General features: G+C 38.8%; 1 protein-coding gene across 5 annotated transcripts in view; it reads left to right on the top strand.

Annotated features, from left to right (window-relative positions):
• The window catches only part of LOC140198338 (focal adhesion kinase 1), a 569537-nt gene that overhangs the window by 397821 nt on the left and 151362 nt on the right, over positions 1-20354 (top strand). For all 5 annotated transcript variants that reach the window (XM_072259446.1, XM_072259450.1, XM_072259457.1 and 2 more), the window contains 2 exons: positions 9770-9826; positions 16774-16871. In XM_072259446.1, coding sequence (XP_072115547.1) covers positions 9770-9826; positions 16774-16871 — 155 coding nt within the window. The remainder of the gene's footprint in view (positions 1-9769; positions 9827-16773; positions 16872-20354) is intronic.

Raw genomic sequence — 20354 nt, 5'->3', positions numbered from 1 at the left:
GCCCAACGCCGGCCCCCTAGGCTTGAGTTGATGTAGTAGTAGTAGTAGTACTAGGGGTGGGTTGTTGCATTCTTAGAAAATGGAATGCAAGAACCCACCCCCAGAATGCCTGCAGAAATAAATTAAATATTGCCTTCCACAAACAAGAGAAAATCTGCAGATGCTGGAAATCCAAGCAACACACACAAAATGCTGGAAGAACTCAACAGCCCAGGCAACATCTATGGAAAGACTACAGTCAACGTTTCGGGCCAAGACCCTTCACCAGGATTTGATGAAGGGTCTTGGCCCAAAACATCGACTGTACCGTTTTCCATAGATCATGGCTGGCCCGAGTTCCTCGGCATTTTTGTGTGTGTTGCTTGAAATATTGCCTTCCTCATTTAAAACTGCAGTTCTATTATGAAAAGTTGCATCATTTCTGCATGCATCATGAACTATGAATTGAAAAGAATACATTTTATTTATTTACAGTTTCAGTTTTCTTCACATTTTTGTGAGAGTGGTTTTAGTTCTATATCTTGAATCTTTGTCCAGTGATTTGTGAATTCTGAATCCTTCCCTCTTCTTCAATTCCCCATTCTGGCTCTCACCTCTTCTCCTTACCTGCTTACAATCTTCTCCTGGTACCCCTCCTCCTTCCCTTTCTCCTATGGTCCTCTCTCCTCTCTGATGAAAGTTGTTCTCCAGCTCTTTGCTTTTTTACCTATCACCTCCCAGCTTCTTACTTTATCCCCCTCTCCCATCTGCCTGGTTTTACCTATCACCTTCTAGCTTGTCCTCCTGCCTGTCCATCCATCATCTTACTCTTCCTTTCCAGTCCTGATGAAGGGTCTCTGCCTGAAATGTTGAGTGATTATTAATTTCCATAGATACTGCTTGACCTGCTGAGTTCCTTTAGCACTTTGTGTTTGTTTCTCTGGATTTCCAGCATCTGCAGAATCTCTTATGTTTAAAACTTGATATGTGTATCAAAGTTTCAAAGTGCATTTATTATCAAAGAATGTATACATTATACAACCTTGAGATTTGTTGCTTACAGGCATGAACAAAGCAAGGAACCCAAAAGAACCCAATTAAACAAATAAGACCAACCCCGCCCCCCCCATCCCCCAGTTACCCAGGGAGAATGAAAAAAAGCACACAAAACAAATCACATAAGCAATAGAAGCGAGTAAAAACAAGAGCATTCTGAACCAAATTGAGTCCTTAGATCCAAATCCCCAGAGCAGCCCAGAGTAGGCCCAAAGCCTCAGTATTCAGTTCATCATATTAGTGGAGCATATCGCCACAAAGTTCGCAGACACAAAGCACAGCAGCCGGGGGCAGTCTTACAGCCTTAGCGTAACAGAGAGAGAAGGCTGCAGTCTAAATGGGCTGGTGTGTAAATTGTGCGAACCTCACGCTAGGACCCAGGACCTGCTGCCGATGAATCGCTCTGGGCCAAGATTTTGCTGCCGAAGGAGCCATTCTCAACATCTCCAAATCGGTTCGGCTCCCAGAGCGATCCAACCTCATCCGACTCTTGACACATTGCCTTTCCAGTTAGATTGACCAAACAGCAGATTGTACCTCACATTAGGACCCAGGCCTGTCATGGCGAGTCATTCCAGGCCTTGAACAAGCTGCTTATCGATTCATTTCAGACCTGGATTTTAGCATTATTGCAGTTACTGTGTATTTTTAACATCGTGTTTAAAAATGCATAGCTCTGTTCTTCCTTTCAATAAAAAGCAAAGTGCTACAAATACTCAACAGACTTGTAGAGAGATAAACAATGAAAATTTCAAGTTCAAGTTTAATTACGAGTTCAACCCCATAGAAGCCGCTGCACCTGAGTGCGCAGCTATCTGGTTGATGACTACCTGATTTTATGTTTTTGTATTTTGTTCATCAAAAATTACTTTTTAAGCAAAACAATTGCAGAATCAGTCTATGTTCAGATTTCTTAATCGCCTTGATGCCTGTCATATCAATATCTTTCAGTTTCCCTGTTCAAAATAATAAATTATATAGAAGACATTACACAAAAAGTAGATCAAGAACATCTGAGACAAGTACCATAACAGTTTCTTCCTAGGATCTGATTGTATGACCATTACAGAGTTTCAGTTCACATTTCCTATCCTATTTCTGTAGCCTTTAATTTAACTAATATTCAAAATTTGTTGATTTCAATCTTGAATATATTCAGCAATTATGGATCATCATCCTTACTTATCATGACTACACAAACTAAAGAAGTTCCTTGTTATCTCAGTCTTAAATGTTCTGAGAAATATGTCCTGAGTTCTTGACTCTTCATTATTATTATTTCACTTTTAATAAAACTTAATTCTCCATAACTTGTGTATTCACTTGTGAATGTAAATGTGCATTATTTCTCTACTATCCTATTGCTTTCTTATTCAGTGTTTTAGTTTATCCTGTTTTAATCTCTAAATTTACATTTCTATTTATAGTTCCCAAACTGCTTCAGCTGACCCACTTCAAAGTTCAAAGTACATTTAATATCAGAGTGAACGTATCCAGTACACAACCTGAAACTCGTCCCCTTCAGACATCCATGAAACAAACTACATAGAACAATAGAACATCAAAGACCCCCTACCCTTTCCCTTCGTACAAGCACCAGCAAAAAGCGTCGACCCACGCCCACAGAAGCACCCTCCCCTCAACCATACAAGCAACAGCAGAAGCATCAAAGAGTCCGTTGATCAAGAGCACATTATACTGCAGTCCACAAAACCAACACCTCGATATCTCAGACAGGCTCTCTCTCTCTCTAGTGAGGGAAAGAAAGATCACTCCTGCAACAATGAGAATGGAAACCAGCAACTTGATGTTCCGATGTTATAATCTTCCTTGTTGCTTCACCAAGCCCCCTCTCTCCCCCCCCCCCCGTGGACCAAGAGGCTCTCACTCTTCATCGAATGGGGGGGGTCACTCGGGCACGGGGGCCTTACTCCGACAGCAACTAGTGATTAACAAACATGTCACCTATGGTCTCAGTGTTTAAGTCTCATATGATTTATCAGTCGGTGAAATCAGCAAGGAACCGGGTTGCCCACTGGGCTGCTCCCTGACTTCTGACCTCCCAACCTCAAGGGCATACGTCTTCCAGACTGCTTCTTGAGATAGCCCTGCTAGGCTGCACAGCCGGACCGAAAACCCAGTGCTTGTGAAGAACCGTAGTTTGAACTGCAGATCACAGACTCCTACAGGACCACAACCTTCTAGAAAAGAAAGACAGAAGAGAAATAAGCTGTTTTGTAATGAACGGAAGAAGTCAGCTGGGTCTCTAGGACCTGCTGGCTCCATCTTCCCTACCTTTCATACCTTTGTTTAATTTAAAACTGGTTTTGGACCTCACTACATCTCAGCCAACTTAGTATGAAAAACTACCATATTATGTTCTTCCGTTCCTTGAGGATCGATTTTATAGAACCATTGTAGAATAATGTTATACATGACAAGACTATCCTCTAGCTTGGTATGTGACCTATTGCTCTTGAAAACTGAAATGTATTTTATAAATTTATCCTCCCAATTAATTTCACTATTTGTCACGATTTTTCCAATTGATTGAAGGTTAAAATTTCCCGTGACAATTGCAAGCCCTTCCTTTCATGTTAAAGTATAATTTGACATTATCATTTCTGTTAGAGAGCTTCTCCATTGTTATGTGCATTTCATCTATGGCTGTTCCTACTTCATCCTCCAATTTATCATACAGTTCAGTTTCTTATATCTTCCTGTATTATATAAGATGAGCGTCATTCATCTTTGTTTTCTAATCTGCACACTGTTTGCAACTCTGAGGAATATTCAGATATCAAATTAACTATCTTGCAAGTGTGTTTCATTCTCCATTGAATGAGGGAGATTATTTCGTTATTCTTCAGTGACGCCATTAATTCATTTGCCTTTATAAATTCATTTGAGTATTGTTTGTCCAGTGGAAGAGTTGCTATCTGTTGCATTAGCAAAATATTCATACTTTTTCTGAGCAACCACATTTCATTTAATTGACTGTGATAAGAATTTATACCTCTTGTTAACTTGGATGGGAGTTGGGGAGGAATGAGAAATGGGGAGAGAAAAGCACAAGAGGTTGAACCTGAGGAACAAATTTCTAATTCTTCAAAGTGAAATTTTAAATCTTCCTACTGATGGTACAGGAATAGGCTGCTGTTTCGTGAATCAAAATGAAAATTGAAGTAAAACCAGAAAATCTTGGAAATATTCAGCAGATCTGGCAGCATTGTGGGTCAATGAGATAGAATGGCAGGCAATTGAGAATACATAGCCAAAATGGTAATGATGCAAGGCAAAAGAGCATGGCATTGGGACACATGATTTATTGACATTCTTTTCTTAGTGCCTCTATATTTGAAATTCATACGCAATAGTGACAGTCCCAAACTTGTTTGTCTCCTTTCGTTCATCATTTTCCAACTCAGAATATCTATGGTATGAATTGCAATTCTTATCATTCAGTTAGTGAGGAATGATTTTGAGAGTAGTGTGCTTATTTATTTACATTTTTTATTTAATTCTGTTTAGCTCATTTATTCAATTGTACAAAGATATTCTGGCAAGTTTTCAATTTTTAAAAATTTCTTAATATATTTTCTGAATGTATTTGAAGGTTTGTACTTTTGTATAGGTTTAACAGCCTGAGTGTGCCTTAGCTGGCTGTCAAAATGTTTTTCTGTTTCAAGGGCAGGCCTTTTTCTTATGCAAGACCCTGTCTCTACACAATTTGAATATTAGACAGGTCTTTCAGTGCAAGTTGACAATAAAGATTCAGCAAAGCATACGTTTCTTCTTGCCACATGAATCAGAATCAGGTTTAATATCACTGGCATATGTTGTGAAATTTTTTTAACTTTACAACAGCAGTACAATAAAATACATGATAAACATAGAGGAAAAAACTGAATTACAGTAAGTATGTATATGTCTGTTAAATAGTTAAGTTGAAATAAGTAGTGCAAAAACAAAAACAAATATAAGAGCAACACACATCAAAGTTACTGGTGAACGCAGCAGGCCAGGCAGCATCTCTAGGAAGAGGTACAGTCGACGTTTTGAGCCAAGACCCTTCGTCAGGACTAACTGAAAGAAGAGATAATAAGAGATTTGAAAGTGGGAGGGGGAGGGGGAGATCCAAAATGATAGGAGAAGACAGGAGGGGGAGGGATGGAGCCAAGAGCTGGACAGGTGATTGACAAAAGGGATATGAGAGGATCATGGGACAGGAGGACTAGGGAGAAAGAAAGGGGGAGGGGTGAAGCCCAGAGGATGAGCAAGGAGTATAGAGAGAGGGACAGAGGGAGAAAAAGGAGAGAGAGAAAAAGAATGTGTGTATATAAATAAATAACGGATGGGGTACGAGGGGGAGGTGGGGCATTAACGGAAGTTAGAGAAGTCAATGTTCATGCCATCAGGTTGGAGGCTACCCAGACGGAATATAAGGTGTTGTTCTTCCAACCTGAGTGTGGCTTCATCTTTACAGTAGAGGAGGCCGTGGATACTTCATCTCTACTGTCAAGATGAAGTTCCTTCTCTCTATACTCCTTGCCCATCATCTGGGCTTCACCCCCTCCCTCTTTTTTTCTCCCTAGGCCTCCCATCCCATGATCCTCTCATATCCCTCTTGCCAATCAACTGTCCAGCTCTTGGCTCCATCCCTCCCCCTCCTGTCTTCTCCTATCATTTCGGATCTCCCCCTCCCCTCCCACTTTCAAATCTTTTACTAGCTCTTCTTTCAGTTAGTCCTGACGAAGGGTCTAGGCCCAAAACGTCGACTGTACCTCTTCCTAGAGATGCTGCCTGGCCTGCTGCGTTCTCCAGCAACTTTGATGTGTGTTGCTTGAAATTCCAGCATCTGCTGATTTCCTCATGTTTGCATTTTTAAATATAAAAGTAGTGAGGTCGTGTTCATGGATACGATGTCCATTTAGAAATCTGATGGCAGAGGGAAGAGGCTGTTCCTGAATTGCTGAGTGTGTGCCTTCAGGCTTCTGTACCTCTTTCGTAGTGGTAACAATGAAAAGAGTGCATATCCTGGGTGGTGGGGGTCCTTAATGATGGACACCACCTTCCTAAGACACTGCTCATTGAAGTTGTCTTGGATACTATGGTGGCTAATACCCATGATGGAGCTGACTAATCTTACAAGTTTCTGCAACTTATTTCAGGCTTCTGTAGTAGCCCCTCCATACCAGATGGTGATGCAGCAGTCAGAATGCTCTCCATGGTACATTTGTAGAAGTTTTTGATTGCTTTAGTTGACAGACCAAATCTCCTCAAACTGGTAATGAAATCAGTGACGAATTCTTACCCAAGTAGTGGATTAGGAAGCGGCATGAATTTGAAGAGCAGAATACTTGAATGGAATTGTTAAATTCAAATGTTAAGTCTGTTGGACTGCAATGTGCCACTTTTTTTTAAAGGGGATTTATTAATCCTGAGCTTTATGGCGTTTATGGGAGGGGGAAAATGGAACTGAAGTGAGAGATCAAAATCAGAAAGAGGCAAGAAATTAAATTGTCAGATTAATGTTTATTACATACTTAAGTATCTAAGTAATGGAAGGTTATCACTGAAATAAAAATTGTTCGGGCTGCTTAAACTGGAATAAACTGTTGAGAAAGTGATTTTCCATCTCTTTAAAAATATTTTTTTGGCTTAACACAGAATGCCTTTATATATTGCTCTTGCAGGCACGTTGAACCTCACGGATTATTGGAGCTTTTTCAAGACATTTTGTATGATTATGTATGACTTTCTTAACCACACTTCTGACTGACGGTTACAAATTTACAGACTTATAAATTGGAATTTTGAGCACAAAATTAGGTTATTTTTAAAGGAGACAAGGTTTCTAAATTTGTTGTTAATGCAACAAGAGATAAGACAATGAATAGAAACATACACAAAATGCTGGTGGAACGCAGCAGGCCAGGCAGCATCTGTGGGAAGAAGTACAGTCAACATTTCAGGCCGAGACCCTTTGTCAGGACTAACTGAAAGAAGAGATAGTAAGAGATTTGAAAGTGGGGGGGGGGGAGATCCAAAATCACAAGAGAAGACAGGAGGGGGAGGGAAGAAGCTAAGAGCTGGAAAGTTGATTAGCAAAAGGGATGCAGAGTTGGAGAAGGGGGAGGATCATGGGACAGGAGGCTCAAGGAGAAAGATAGGGGGAGGGGAGCCCAGAGGAAGATGGAGAGCAGGCAAGGAGTGATTGTGAGAGGGACAGAGAGAGAAGAAAAAGAAGGGGGGGTAAATAAAAATAAATAAGGGATGGGGTAAGAAGGGAAGGAGGGGCATTAATGGAAGTTAGAGAAATCAATGTTCATGCCATCAGGTTGGAAGCTACCCAGATGGAATATAAGGTGTTGTTCCTCCAACCTGAGTGTGCCTTCATCTTGACAGTAGAGGAGGCCGTGGATAGACATATCAGAATAGGAATGGGACGTGGAATTAAAATGTGTGGCCACAGGGTGATCCTGCTTTCTCTGGTGGACAGAGTGTGGGTGTTCAGCGAAATGGTCTCCCAGTCTGCGTCAGGTTTCACCAATATATAGAAGGCCACACCGGGAGCACCGAACGTGGTATATCACCCCAGCCGACTCACAGGTGAAGTGTCGCCTCACCTGGAAGGACTGTCTGGGGTCCTGAATGGTGGTGAGGGAGGAATTGTAAGGGCAGGTGTAGCACTTGTTCCGCTTACAAGGTTAAGTGCCTGGAGGGAGATCGGTGGGAAGGGATGAGGGGGGGGACGAATGGACAAGGGAGTCGCGTAGGAAGTGATCCCTGCGGAAAGCAGAAAGAAGGCGGAGGGAAAGATGTATTTGGTGGTGGAATCCTGCTTTTTAAAGAAAGGGGCTTCCCTTCCTCCACCATCAACTCTGCTCTCAAACGCATCTCTCGCATTTCACGCACATCTGCTCTCACCCCATCCTCCCGCCACCCCAGTGGGGATAGGGTTTCCCTTGTCCTCACCTACCACCCCACCAGCCTCTGGGTCCAACATATAAATTCTCCATTACTTCCGCCACCTCCAACGGGATCCCACCACCAAGCACATCTTTCCCTCCCCCCGCTTTCTCCTTAGGCCTCCTGATCCATGATCGTCTCATAACCTTTTTGCCAGTCAACCTTCCAGCTCTTAGCTTCATCCCTCCCCCTCCTGTCTTCTCCTACCATTTCAGATCTCCCCCTCCCCCTCCCACTTTCAAATCTCTTACCATCTCTTCTTTCAGTTAGTCCTGACGAAGGGTCTCGGCCCAAAACGTCGACTGTACTTCTTCCTATAGATGCTGCCTGGCCTGCTGTGTTCCACCAGCATTTTGTGCGTGTTACTTGAATTTCCAGCATCTGCAGGTTTTCTCGTGTTTGCATAAGACAATGAATGAAAGGCAGTGGAAAAATGTGTGCAGTGTCTTCACACTTGCCTTCCTTGGCTGAAAAGCAAAATATTGTGGATACCTCAAGTAAAACACACCAGGTCAGGCAGCATCTATGGAAAGTGAGGGTTAATATTTCTTGTTAGTAATCCTTCATCAGTTATGTATTTCCAACATTTTCTGTTTTAGAATTCTTACTTGATTCATTCCCTTTACTTCCTCTTTCCTTGCTGTTTTGTCGTATTCCATATCCTGAACCCAAAGTCATTTTAAAACATTTTTCTCTATTTTCCAGGCTGTTGAAATGCACCTCCATCAGTTAGTTCCTGCCTATGCTGTATGATCTCTGACTCACCATGCAATTCCTCTTTAGAACCCTGTGTCAGTTCAGTCACATCTTTTAAAATGCTTGCCTTAAACCACGTTGTCTTTGCTTTCTGATTCTTCTTTCAAAAACTCCCACAGAATGTATCTCTGCAGTCTTTGGCTATTACTCCCAAGAATTTTTTACTTTGAATTTGATATTCTTTTACTGAAATACTCTGGGACATCCTGTTACATTGAAAGGTTGTTGAATCACATCAAGTGACAGATACTCTTAGATTTGAGAGTATAAAATATACATACTTAGATGTATTTATATCAACTTTGAAATGTTGCAGAAGGTTTTTAAAGTGTTATGAAGACTTCCAAGCAACCTTTTTTTTTAAAAGTTATGCTTTATTTTACTGCCAAGTGAAATACTTTCTTTTCCATAGTTAAAAGGCAGAGAGCCAGAAATTTTAATATGTAGGAAGTCAACAGAAATGAATTCAGGCCAAAGACCACCTTTGTTTTCCCTTGTGCTCTGTTGCTCAATAATAACCTTAGCCATATAGAGCCCTGACATTTTATGTAAATCACAGGGGGAGTGGAGGAAAGGATTTTGTAATTTTTGAGGTTGTTTTGGTATACAGAGCTTATATGTTAAGCTTCTACCATTTAAACTTCAGTGTGTTTCAGACTTGGGTCAGTATTTTTTTAACTTTTTAAGCACTTATGCAACTTTTTTCTTATCACATCAGGGATCATCCCCCTACTTGCTGTCCTTCCCTTTTCTGAGAAGAAGGCTGTACTTGTGATTGGATGATGTCATCTTATTCTCCAGAAATGGGTTGGCATTCTGTCTGCAGTCGTCACTCTCTGTAATAGAGTTTAAGAGATGTTTTTTCAAAAGCGTGGGCTTCAGCTGTCTAAAAGGAAAAGGGTTGTTCATCTTTTAATCCCTTCCTTACGCTGTGTGTCTAAGTTGAATTAGAAACAGTTTGTGTTTTGAACAAACCCAACTAAAATGCATGGTTCTTCGCTTGCAGAAACGGATGACTATGCAGAGATCATAGATGAAGAGGACACATACACCATGCCTTCCAGTAAGTACATTCACATGGTGTAATGGCTATACTTGGACCGGAATTAGATGTCTGTGAATCCTAAATATTTGTAAAAATGTTGTTCTTATACTATTTGTTCCATCTGAAGTTTTCAGAGGCGGCTGATATCCAAATGCTGGATGGATTTACAGTTGATAAATATTTATAGTTCTGACGTTTTTCAGCAGTATTTATAGTTGCCTAGAAAATGTATCTTGCTAAAGCACAATGCTTACATAAATATTTTCAGCAATCTCTGTCCTGAATATATCCTGTGTGATTTAAATTAAATTGCAAACAGTTAGCTGATTTTGTTTATAATAAGGCAGTAAAATTTGATAAGTTGGTAGTATTTTTCATCTCTGAAGTAAATAGTATTTGCTACTTATTTTCTCTTTCCATTCTGTACTTTTTTTCTTAGAACGGAATCCCTTAAATATAATGAATCATTTTTATGATTAGCATGTTGCTGTTGAATACAAAATATTGATAATGAGAGAACTATTGATGAGTAATTCATTGGAGTTTTACAGTGATCAGTGATGAATGAATATTGTTTATCTGAAAGTCATTAATGACTGAGGTTAAATGAAGTGCAATTGGTGGAATTGTCTACATTGTTAGCTGAATTTTGGTATTGTTTTCCATTATATCATTGAATCACTATGTTTTGAAGTATTAAATTACAATTGCATGTTAATTTAGTTCTAACAGATCATGACAGTAGTCTGGATAAAAGGTGTAGTGGGGATCCAAAAAAAACTACTCATAATTCCAAATCTGTTCTTGTAAATGGACTACCAGATTACTTAACTTCTTTCATCATATGTATTAATGTATTATCAGAGAGCCAACATTGGAAAATGCGTCATGTTATAATATCTAGCATTCTCTTTGGAGAAAATTAAAGTTATGGATCATTCGATGGTAACAATTGATGATTGTAGATGCTTGTTGGCAGATGGTTGTTGCATGCTTGTTTCTGCCTCAAGCAATAACCAAGAACAATTCCAAGTTAAAAATAAAATTTAAACAATTGAAAATGCAGAGCTAGCCAGCTGATGCTTCAAATATAAAATATTAATGGTTTTTGGTTGACAGGTTAGTTCTTGATTATTATCTCTCAGATATTGACTGATCTCTCATCTTCTACACCCTTTATTTTTAGCATTTGCTGTATTAATTTTCAACTGTTATTGTTTGAGCTCCTCTGAATCTGAACAGGAATAGAAAAGAAAATAATAAATCCATGTTTCTTTCAATAACTTTGATGTACTTAAAGTAAATTACTTCATAAGTAATATTTACTTAAAAGTTAAAATACATGAGCAAATACAATACAGTGGATTCCAGTTAACTAGTGATCACTTAATCAGGGACAACTCCTAAAAGAACAAAAACTAATCGAGAAAATAGCTGGGATTCCCATTGTTTATAGTCATAGTCATACTTTATTGATCCTGGGGGAAATTGGTTTTTGTTACAATTGCACCATAAATAATTAAGTAGTAATAAAACCATAAATAATTAAATAGTAATAAAACCATAAATAATTAAATAGTAATATGTAAATTATGCCAGGAAGTAAGTCCAGGACCAGCCTATTGGCTTATTTGGGACAAGATGGCACTTAATTGGGTTAGGAGACGAGTGTCAGTCGCATGAATTTGTGTGGCTGTTAGACACTACACCATGCTTGGAGTGAATAGTTTTTAAACAGCATCAATTGCACATGTGTTCAAAAAGTAGTGATTTTTCTCACTGATAATTGGTGAGAAGTAAGCAGTAACACCATTTAGAATTGTTTTGCTCACTGCAGTTTCAACCATTCAAGCTTGGAGGTGTCAGAAATGGTTGATTTACAACCAGTTAGGAACTACGAAGCATTTGAAGGTATTGATAATCATCTTGAATGTTTCAATGAAAATGAAGGTTCAGAGGATGCAGTCATCATAAGGATTGTACTGAGGCAGTCCATTATCTGTACGAGGTGTCTGTATTAATTTTGTTCATTTGCAGTCAATTAAAAGATCACAGCTGCAAGTTGGTTGTCTATTGTATCCAGTGATGACAGTGAAGCCTGTGTGGGAGAGCTTTTAAAGAGGAAAAAGCTGTAGCACTGAGACCTTTCTGCTCTGTTGACCAGAGAAGTCTTGATCCATTGGTACACTAGTGTGTGTTTTTTTTTACAAACCCAGGTCTTCCTTGTTTACAGTGGAAAGCCATGACTTCTTCTGTCCCTTTGCTCTCCTTGAAATTTTGCACAATCACCTTCTTGGCCATTGGATCTCACTGCTGATCTCATCCACCCAGTCCACCGGAGCTGACTTCACATTCTAGCACAGATGTGTCCCTATCTCATCGGGGTATAAGGCCCGCAACTACCCACAACTGGCTTAGCCTGCCTGTCAAAGTGATGTACCAGGATGTGGCCACTTTCTCAGACAAGCAGCTATTGGAGGTACACGTGAGAGCTGAGTGTCTAGTGGGGCCCGAAGGTGAATGAGCCGCCCCAGAATCTCACAGCAAGCCCCTTCACCAAAGGTCCTATCCCTCTCTGGACACCCCAAACATAACAGCATACACCAGAAGAATGCCTCCATCAATAACTGATAGGAAAAACTGATAAGAACTGATAGAAACTGATAGTTTCTATAGACAAGTGTGTGGTATTGCACGTTGGAAGGACAAACCAAGGTAGAACATACAGGGTTAATGGTAAGGCACTGAGGAGTGCAGTAGAACAGAGGGATCTGGAAATACAGATACAAAATTCCCTAGAAGTGGCATCACAGGTAGATAGAGTTGTAAAGAGAGCTTTTAGTACATTGGCCTTTATTAATCAAAGTATTGAGTATAAGAGCTGGAATGTTATGATGAGATTGTATAAGGCAATGGTGAGGCCGAATCTGGAGTATTGTGTTCAGTTTTGGTCTCCAAATCACAGGAAGGATATAAATAAGGTTGAAAGAGTACAGAGAAGGTTTACAAGGATGTTGCCGGGACTTGAGAAACTCAGTTACAGGGAAAGGTTGAATAGGTTAGGACTTTATTCCCTGGAGCGTAGAAGAATGAGGGGAGATTTGATAGAGGTATATAAAATTATGATGGGTGTAGATAGAGTGAATGCAAGCAGGCTTTTTCCACTGAGGCAAGGGGAGAAAAAAACCAGAGGACATGGGTTAAGGGTGAGGGGGGAAAAGTTTAAAGGGAACATTGGGGGGGGGCTTCCTCACACAGAGAGTGGTGGGAGTATGGAATGAGCTGCCAGACGAGGTGGGAAATGCGGGTTCTTCTTTAAAATTTAAGAATAAATTGGACAGATACATGGATGGGAGGTGTATGGAGGGATATGGTCCGTGTGCAGGTCAGTGGGACTAGGCAGAAAATGGTTCGGCACAGCCAAGAAGGGCCAAAAGGCCTGTTTCTGTGCTGTAGTTTCAATGGTTTCTAGGAACTAATACACAGTTTTAAAGTTCTGTATTTGCATTAGTAGCGTTGTAATTTGTTCTTTATTTCATTTTAATACATAATTTGTTATTCAGTTAAACAGTAGCTTGTCTTTTTATATCTTTTTAACTATTTCCATGAAACTTCAGCTAATTGGGCAGGTGCTTAATTGGGCCAAGATGTACTTGTCCCGATGTGTCCCAATTAACCAGAATCCAGTGTATGCAGATTTCTGGTATTCATTTTGCTCAGTCCTTCCTTGTTCCATGTTCACTTACTTAGCTGTTAGTTACTCCATTTCATAGTCAAAATCAAATGTATTGTCATACGGACACATAAGTTCATCTCTGACAAGGTGCAGTGGAGAACTTACTTGCAGCAGCATCACGGGCATCATATAAGCTATAACTTTCACAAGAAGTACATAAAACAAATTACATACAATTTTTGCAAGAAAACACAATTTAAACAATAAAAACCAAAGTTATACACGCAAAATACTGGAGCACTTTAGCAGGCCAGGGAGCACCTATGGAAAAGAGTAAACAATTGATGTGTTGGCCTGAGATGTCAACTGTTTACTCAGCTGCCTGGCCTGCTGAGTTCCTCCAGCACTTTGTGTGTATTAATTTGATTTCCAGCATCTACAGATTTTCTCTTGTTTGGAAGAAAAAACAAAGTCAATTTTAGTGCAAAGTGATCAAAGTGGTACTTGTGTTGCTCATCTGTAGTGGTTTGTGTGCTGCTTGTAGGTTCACGAGCTGAATTGTTGAAGGGAAGTACTTGTAATATGTTCTGAAAAATGATTATAGTATGCTGTCAGTCTGTGGACTGACATTTGACTAGGTGCTGTGAAGTACTCATTTTGGATAAAATATTACTGACCACAAGTTTCATGGTAGTTTGAGCTGGACAAAAGACCATATATTTCTTTGCATTTTTGCCAGCTGAACTCTTGAAGCAGGTATAGTTTTACTTGATGTAGAGTTTAGAACATGAACTACTGACCTTCATTCATTGTTTATTATTACAGAATAAGTGTATTGATATTGTCACCTACTGAGTCCACAGTTGTTTTTGAAATAATTTATCTGTTCTTGATTTTAACTTGTATCTTTAGAGAGATTATGAAAATTAATAAGGTCAATACTTTTATGGTTGTGGGTTTTATAAAGAAAATGTTGTAGACCATGTGAGTTTGAAGTATTGGAAAAATAGTGTAGCTATTATGGAATTCAGAGCATTGTCTCAGGAAACAGGCAATTGGCAGAATGTCAGGAGATAATTGAATTGGCTGGGAATGTTGGGGTGATATAGTTATGGGGGACAGGCCTCCTTTATGGGAGGGAATAGCATCACTGTGATATTGTGGCCCAGGTATCGTATCAGGAGGGAACTTTACTCAAAGTTGTGTCAGTGGTATTTGAAGATCAAGTTGACTGCAAATGGAAAAGCATCATGCTTGATAGAGGTAAGTCGATCTGAAGCCAGGAATAGGAAGGAGACAGAAAGCTTTACATTTACCTTTTACAAACATGGAACATCCAAATTATTTTAGAATTAATGAGGTGTTTCAAAAATGTCATTGCTTTTATAATTTGCATTCGCAAAATTGCAGAATGCCAGGTTCTGTGAACAGCAATGAAATTAATGCCCAGATAAGGTATTTTATATGTTACATGATAAATCTTGGCCAGGGTCTATGAACTTTCTTTTCCTCCTTATAGTCATGTCATGGTGATCTTCAATATTCACCAAGACAAGATTTTAACTTTGCATTTCATCCTGAAGGAAGCACATCTGATTGTGAGGGCTGCAGTGCTGCACAAGAGTGACCTCCAGAAAATGAATTCAAATCCTTTGATATAACACGTGTAGCCTTCTAACTGAGAAACAAGAAAGCCTCCAACTAAGTTATAACTGATCCACAGGTAACAATTGTGTCAGCTGTAGTGGGTTAGGGTCCAAAAAAGATTCAAGCAAATGTATCAAACGATTTTTGTGGATTGTATTCAAAATTTTGACGTTGGCCAAAATCGCCTTATGATGTCTTTAAAAATGGATACCATTCATAACCCAGCTTGGCCTGTAACTAGACTAAATGCATTGTTATTCATTGTGGTTAAATTTAATCATGTTTTGCCTGACAGATACCATTTTCTCAGCATCCTAGAGATGCTGCCTGGCCTGCTGTGTTCACCAGCAACTTTTATGTGTGTTGCTTGAAATCCCAGCATCTGCAGATTTCCTCGTGTTACCATTTTCTCTAGGCTCCTTTGACTGCTTATCTCCAAAACAAGATTGCAGTACATTTCTGTAACACTTTGATCTTAAACACAGAAGTGTAGAGTATTGGTCCAAATTGATGACTTTGGAACAGGTACAAATGGATGAATGCTTGTAAAACTAATTCTGAAGGCATAATAGTATCTGCATTTAATGATCAGATGTATTTATTTCATTGGCATCTTTTGAGAAATTTAGAAGATTTTTTGTTTTTCTTTGTTCACTTTGGGAATCCAGGCATTGCAACGCTGGCAATAATTACCCATCCCTGTTGATGAAGTTAATTGTAATTGTTTAAAAATGAATCTTAATAGTGGTTGAATACTTCTTATCCGAAATTACCAGAACAAGACTACAATGCTGATTGTTTTTATACCTTTGATGAAAGCTTAAAAAAAAGTAAAATGCAATTACAATGTATCGTAACCTTCTAACAATGCATCGTAGTTGGAGACTGAAAGCCTGCCATTGTTGGTTGTTTTTTCAACAGCTGGTTCAGGTATTCTCCCAATGCTGTGCTGCTTTTGTTACCATGCACACACTTCTAGCCCCAAGCATCTTAAATAAGGGGTGCTCAACCTGCTTCATGATTTTGTGTTGTATTTGTTTACTGTCCACCATGAATATTTTCTGCTATGGTATTTTCTCCCTGCTCGCATAGTACTTGGTTAGTGCAGAGGTCTGCAATTTAACAGAACTTGAAAGTACCAAAATTAAGGGAATGTCATTTTGGCTCAGGTGACAGTGAATGTCAATTTTTTTTCTAGTAAATTTGTGAAGAGACTTGCCACTATTTAGTTATCACTGATTTAAATCTTTACTTGTAAATGCATTTATCGTGGTTATTTCCTTTATGATTTTTTATAGCTGTCTGCACAGAAATAATGGTTGATTTAATCCATTGTTAAGTGCCAATTGCACTACCACTCTACGTAAGATGCACTGTTACAAATTTATCTGCCAGACTTATAATGTGTACTGCTTTTTTGATTTTGTTCTCCTTCCTACCCCAATTGCAATGCAGAAAGCTATGGGATAGATGAAGGTAATGAAACTTTCTCTATCATTGCCTGATTATTTTGCCTGCTGCTTGTTGGATGAATATAATTGTCAAGTTGTGTGTCAATTACAATAACCTTTTCTCATATGTGAAAAAAATGAAACTGCCTGAAAGTAGAATCATTAACTTGTTTCTTTCTCATTCTTCACAGCCAGGGATTATGAGATACAGCGGGAGAGAATTGAACTGGGCCGCTGCATTGGAGAAGGACAATTTGGTGATGTGCATCAAGGAATTTACATGACTCCAGTGAGTAACTTAGAATTAAATCACTTTCTCAAAGATAAAATCAAGTTTGCTCTTGGAGAGAAAATGTTTACATAATAGCCCAGTGGAAGAGTCAGGTGTCATTGTATAGATCAAGTTCAACTTCTGGTTTAAATTCACCTTCAAATTAATTTGTTCGTGGACTAGAAGGTCAGGTGTCTCTGCAGAAGAGGTCCTTCATCGCAGGGATAAAAATATTGTTCAGGAGGTGTCTTAGTCTGTATAGTGTCTCTAGGCAGTCATCATAGTTTACTTCTGGTATCGAAGTGTATGCCAAAATATTTACCATCTACAGACAATATGAAGCTTAAAGAAAACAGTGAATTTGAACAATAGATTTTTATGAAAATATTATTGGTGTACATGTGTTCATGAATTTATTTCCTTTCATTCTAAGCTAATGCTGAATCTTGATGTTTATATTTATTTGAGTGATTGCAGCATTTATCTTTCACGTTGCTAGAAGGAATACCACTACAAAGCAATGTCTTAAATCTAACATAGTTTGTGAGATTTTGCTAAAATACAATTACGACTTTTTTTAAATGTTGAAAATATTCAGCAGGTCTTGCAGCGCATGCAAAGGGTTAATATTTCAAGTACATTATAATTGCAGCTGCACCCAAAAAAATTGATGGTAAAGGACTTTTTAGATTTTTAAATTGCACTTTGTAAATCTTTCCATTCTCCTTAGATACTAGATAATAAATAGAGCAACATAACTGGTCAAGTAAATTAAGCCTTGAGTATTTCTAACATTTTCTATTTTTTTTAAGTTTTCCAGCATCTGACCTATTTTGTGTGGAGACACAAAAGAATTCAGACTTGTGATAACTGCAGGAACATACTTATCTTCCAGCACCTTGTGTGTTTGTACATTGATTTCCTGCTTCCTTTGTAGTATTTGAAAGGGAATTTGTAATGTTCTGCTTGATTAAGAGATGTTGCTTCTTGCAGAACAAACTGATGATGAACAACCACAGGTTCAGAAACAGAAATGAAAGAGCAATGAAGATGTGTGTTTTTGTTTCATTGCATTCCTGTCACTGTGTCACACAGAAAATGCTAGAGGAACTCAGCAGGTCAGACAGCATCTATGGAAACATGTTGAACAGTCTACACAACACACAAAATGTTGGAAGCAGGCAGTATGTATGGAGGATTGCTTTAGTTCATACTGGAGCTGGTTCACCTACTGTTTCCCCTGTTAAATTTGAAAGATAATGAGAACAGAATTACTGGTCAAGTAAATTAAAAATTGCATATTGATTATAAAAGCTTTTAATCAATTTGCTCTCCATTTGGAGCATACATTAGTGAACCCTATGTTGACTGCTTTACGTGCATGTTCCAAACATAATCATGAGTTTAAACAAATAGTAAAGTTGTTAAGACAGATGTTACAATGCATTAATTTGCCTTTTTTTAGAATTGCTTTCCATTGTTGTTTCAGAAAATGCATTTTAAAAATCAGCTTCTGCTCTTTGGCAGGAAACTTCAAGATTCGAGATTGTTTGATGTCATTTCCATTACTCAAGTGTAAAGGAGAACAAAATAGTTGTTACTTTCAGATTTTGTCAAAAAACATAATAAGATAAAGAACACAGTGAAAAACTAATTATATAAGATAGCTTGTATACATTAATTATATGTTGGTAAAGTGATGCCAGGCACTGGAGTGTCTCTACATGAGGTAACCGACAGGAAACGATAAAGTAGTGGCAGTGGGACATGTGGAGGTATTATTCAGCCTTACTGCTTGGGAAAAGTCACTGGTTTCGAGTCTGGTGGTCCTGGCTTGGATGCTACTGTATTGTATATAGAATGGGGCACATTTATGTAGTGTTCGAGGAATCTCTAAATTCAAATAGCACTCAAAAGCATTTAATGTTTTTTTTTCACCGTGTGTTAATTCCTTGATGAAACAATGACAGATGACTGGCGGTGACTTGTGGGCTTTCTGTGCTATAGAAGAAAAATTTAAGCTCATGGTACATGTCCTTGTAAAAATTTGTATATTGAACATTTGTAACTTAAGGAATACTTGTATTTTCTTCCCATTAAAGAAGTACTCAGTTTTATTGCAGCAATGTTGCGGCTCTCTAAAACTCTGGTGTGATCACACTTGGGGTATTATATGGTCAACAACTCATAGGGAGGATGTTGAAGGTTTAGAAATGGTGTAAAGGGGATTTACCAGGATGCTATGCATTAGAGAACATCTCTTACGAGGAAAAGTTGAGCAAGCTAGGGCTTTTCTCTTTGGAACCAAAGTGGACAACAGGTGAATTGATATAGATGTATAAGATTATATGCCTCTTGTAATCTTATACATCTCTGTCAAGTCACCTCTCAGCACCTTTTTCCTTGGCTGTCAATGGCAAATACCGGAGGACATCCTTTTAAGGCAGGGTCCATGAACCCCTTGGTTAATAACAGGGACCCATAGCATAAAAAAGGTTGGAAACCCCTGTTTTAAGATGAGTGCAGGAAAGTTTAAGGGAAATATCAGAAGCAGGTTTTTTTGTACATAAAGAGTGGTAAGTGCCTGGATGCACTGCTGTAGGTGATAGAAGCTGATTATGTAGGGACGTGTAAGAGACTCTAGATAACCACATGGATGAAAGAAAAATGAAGGGTTATGGGCTATATTGGTGGGAAGGGTTATGTTGATCATGGAATAGTTTAAAAGATCGACACAGCATCATGGGCTAGAGGGCCCATACTGTCCTGTACTATTCTCTGTTCTAACTCCTGCAGATTGTGCAGTGACAGGCATGCTCAATTAATCTGAGAGTCTGGGCTTGACAGCAGCCTGCCCATCCACACTTAGCAATTTCATTTTCTTGTGTCCCAAGCTTTACTGCTGCTTATCCAAAAGTTGTTCATGTTATCTGAGGCTGTCCCAGATATATGCAATATCCCTGACATTAAAAAATCGTTTAAAAGCTTAAATAATAAAATAAATAACAAAATAATCTCCTAAAGCTAATTAAAACCACCTTTGAGTGATTAACAACACTAAAGTATTAAATAACCAGAAAAATGTGGAACTTTTTCATAGCTTTACATAGGACATAGATCAGTATAACCCAGAAACTGGCCCTTTATAAATTATAGTTACATAGCAGCTCATCCATGCCAATCCATGCAAATCCCATTTGTCTGTATTTGGCTCATACCCCTATGAACTTTTCCTTTTCATATATCTGTTCAAATGATATTAAATGTTGTAATTGTGCATGCCTTGACCACTACCTCTTGTAGCTTGTCCTATGTACCCTGTATGCATAAAATAGCTTACTGTTTCTGTGCTGACCATAATGCCAATCTAATTAATCCCATCTGCCTTTTTGTATGGTTGTAACTCACTCTTCTCTGTCTATTCATGGGTCTGGCTAAATGCCTCTTAAACATCGCTATTGTATCTGTTTCTTACACCTCCCCTGGCTGCGTATCCAGGTA

This window comes from Mobula birostris, chromosome 1 (assembly GCF_030028105.1).
Source record: "Mobula birostris isolate sMobBir1 chromosome 1, sMobBir1.hap1, whole genome shotgun sequence".
Lineage (NCBI taxonomy): Eukaryota > Metazoa > Chordata > Chondrichthyes > Myliobatiformes > Myliobatidae > Mobula > Mobula birostris.
Note: the sequence above shows the minus strand (reverse complement) of the source record. Positions and strands in the feature narration are given on the sequence as shown.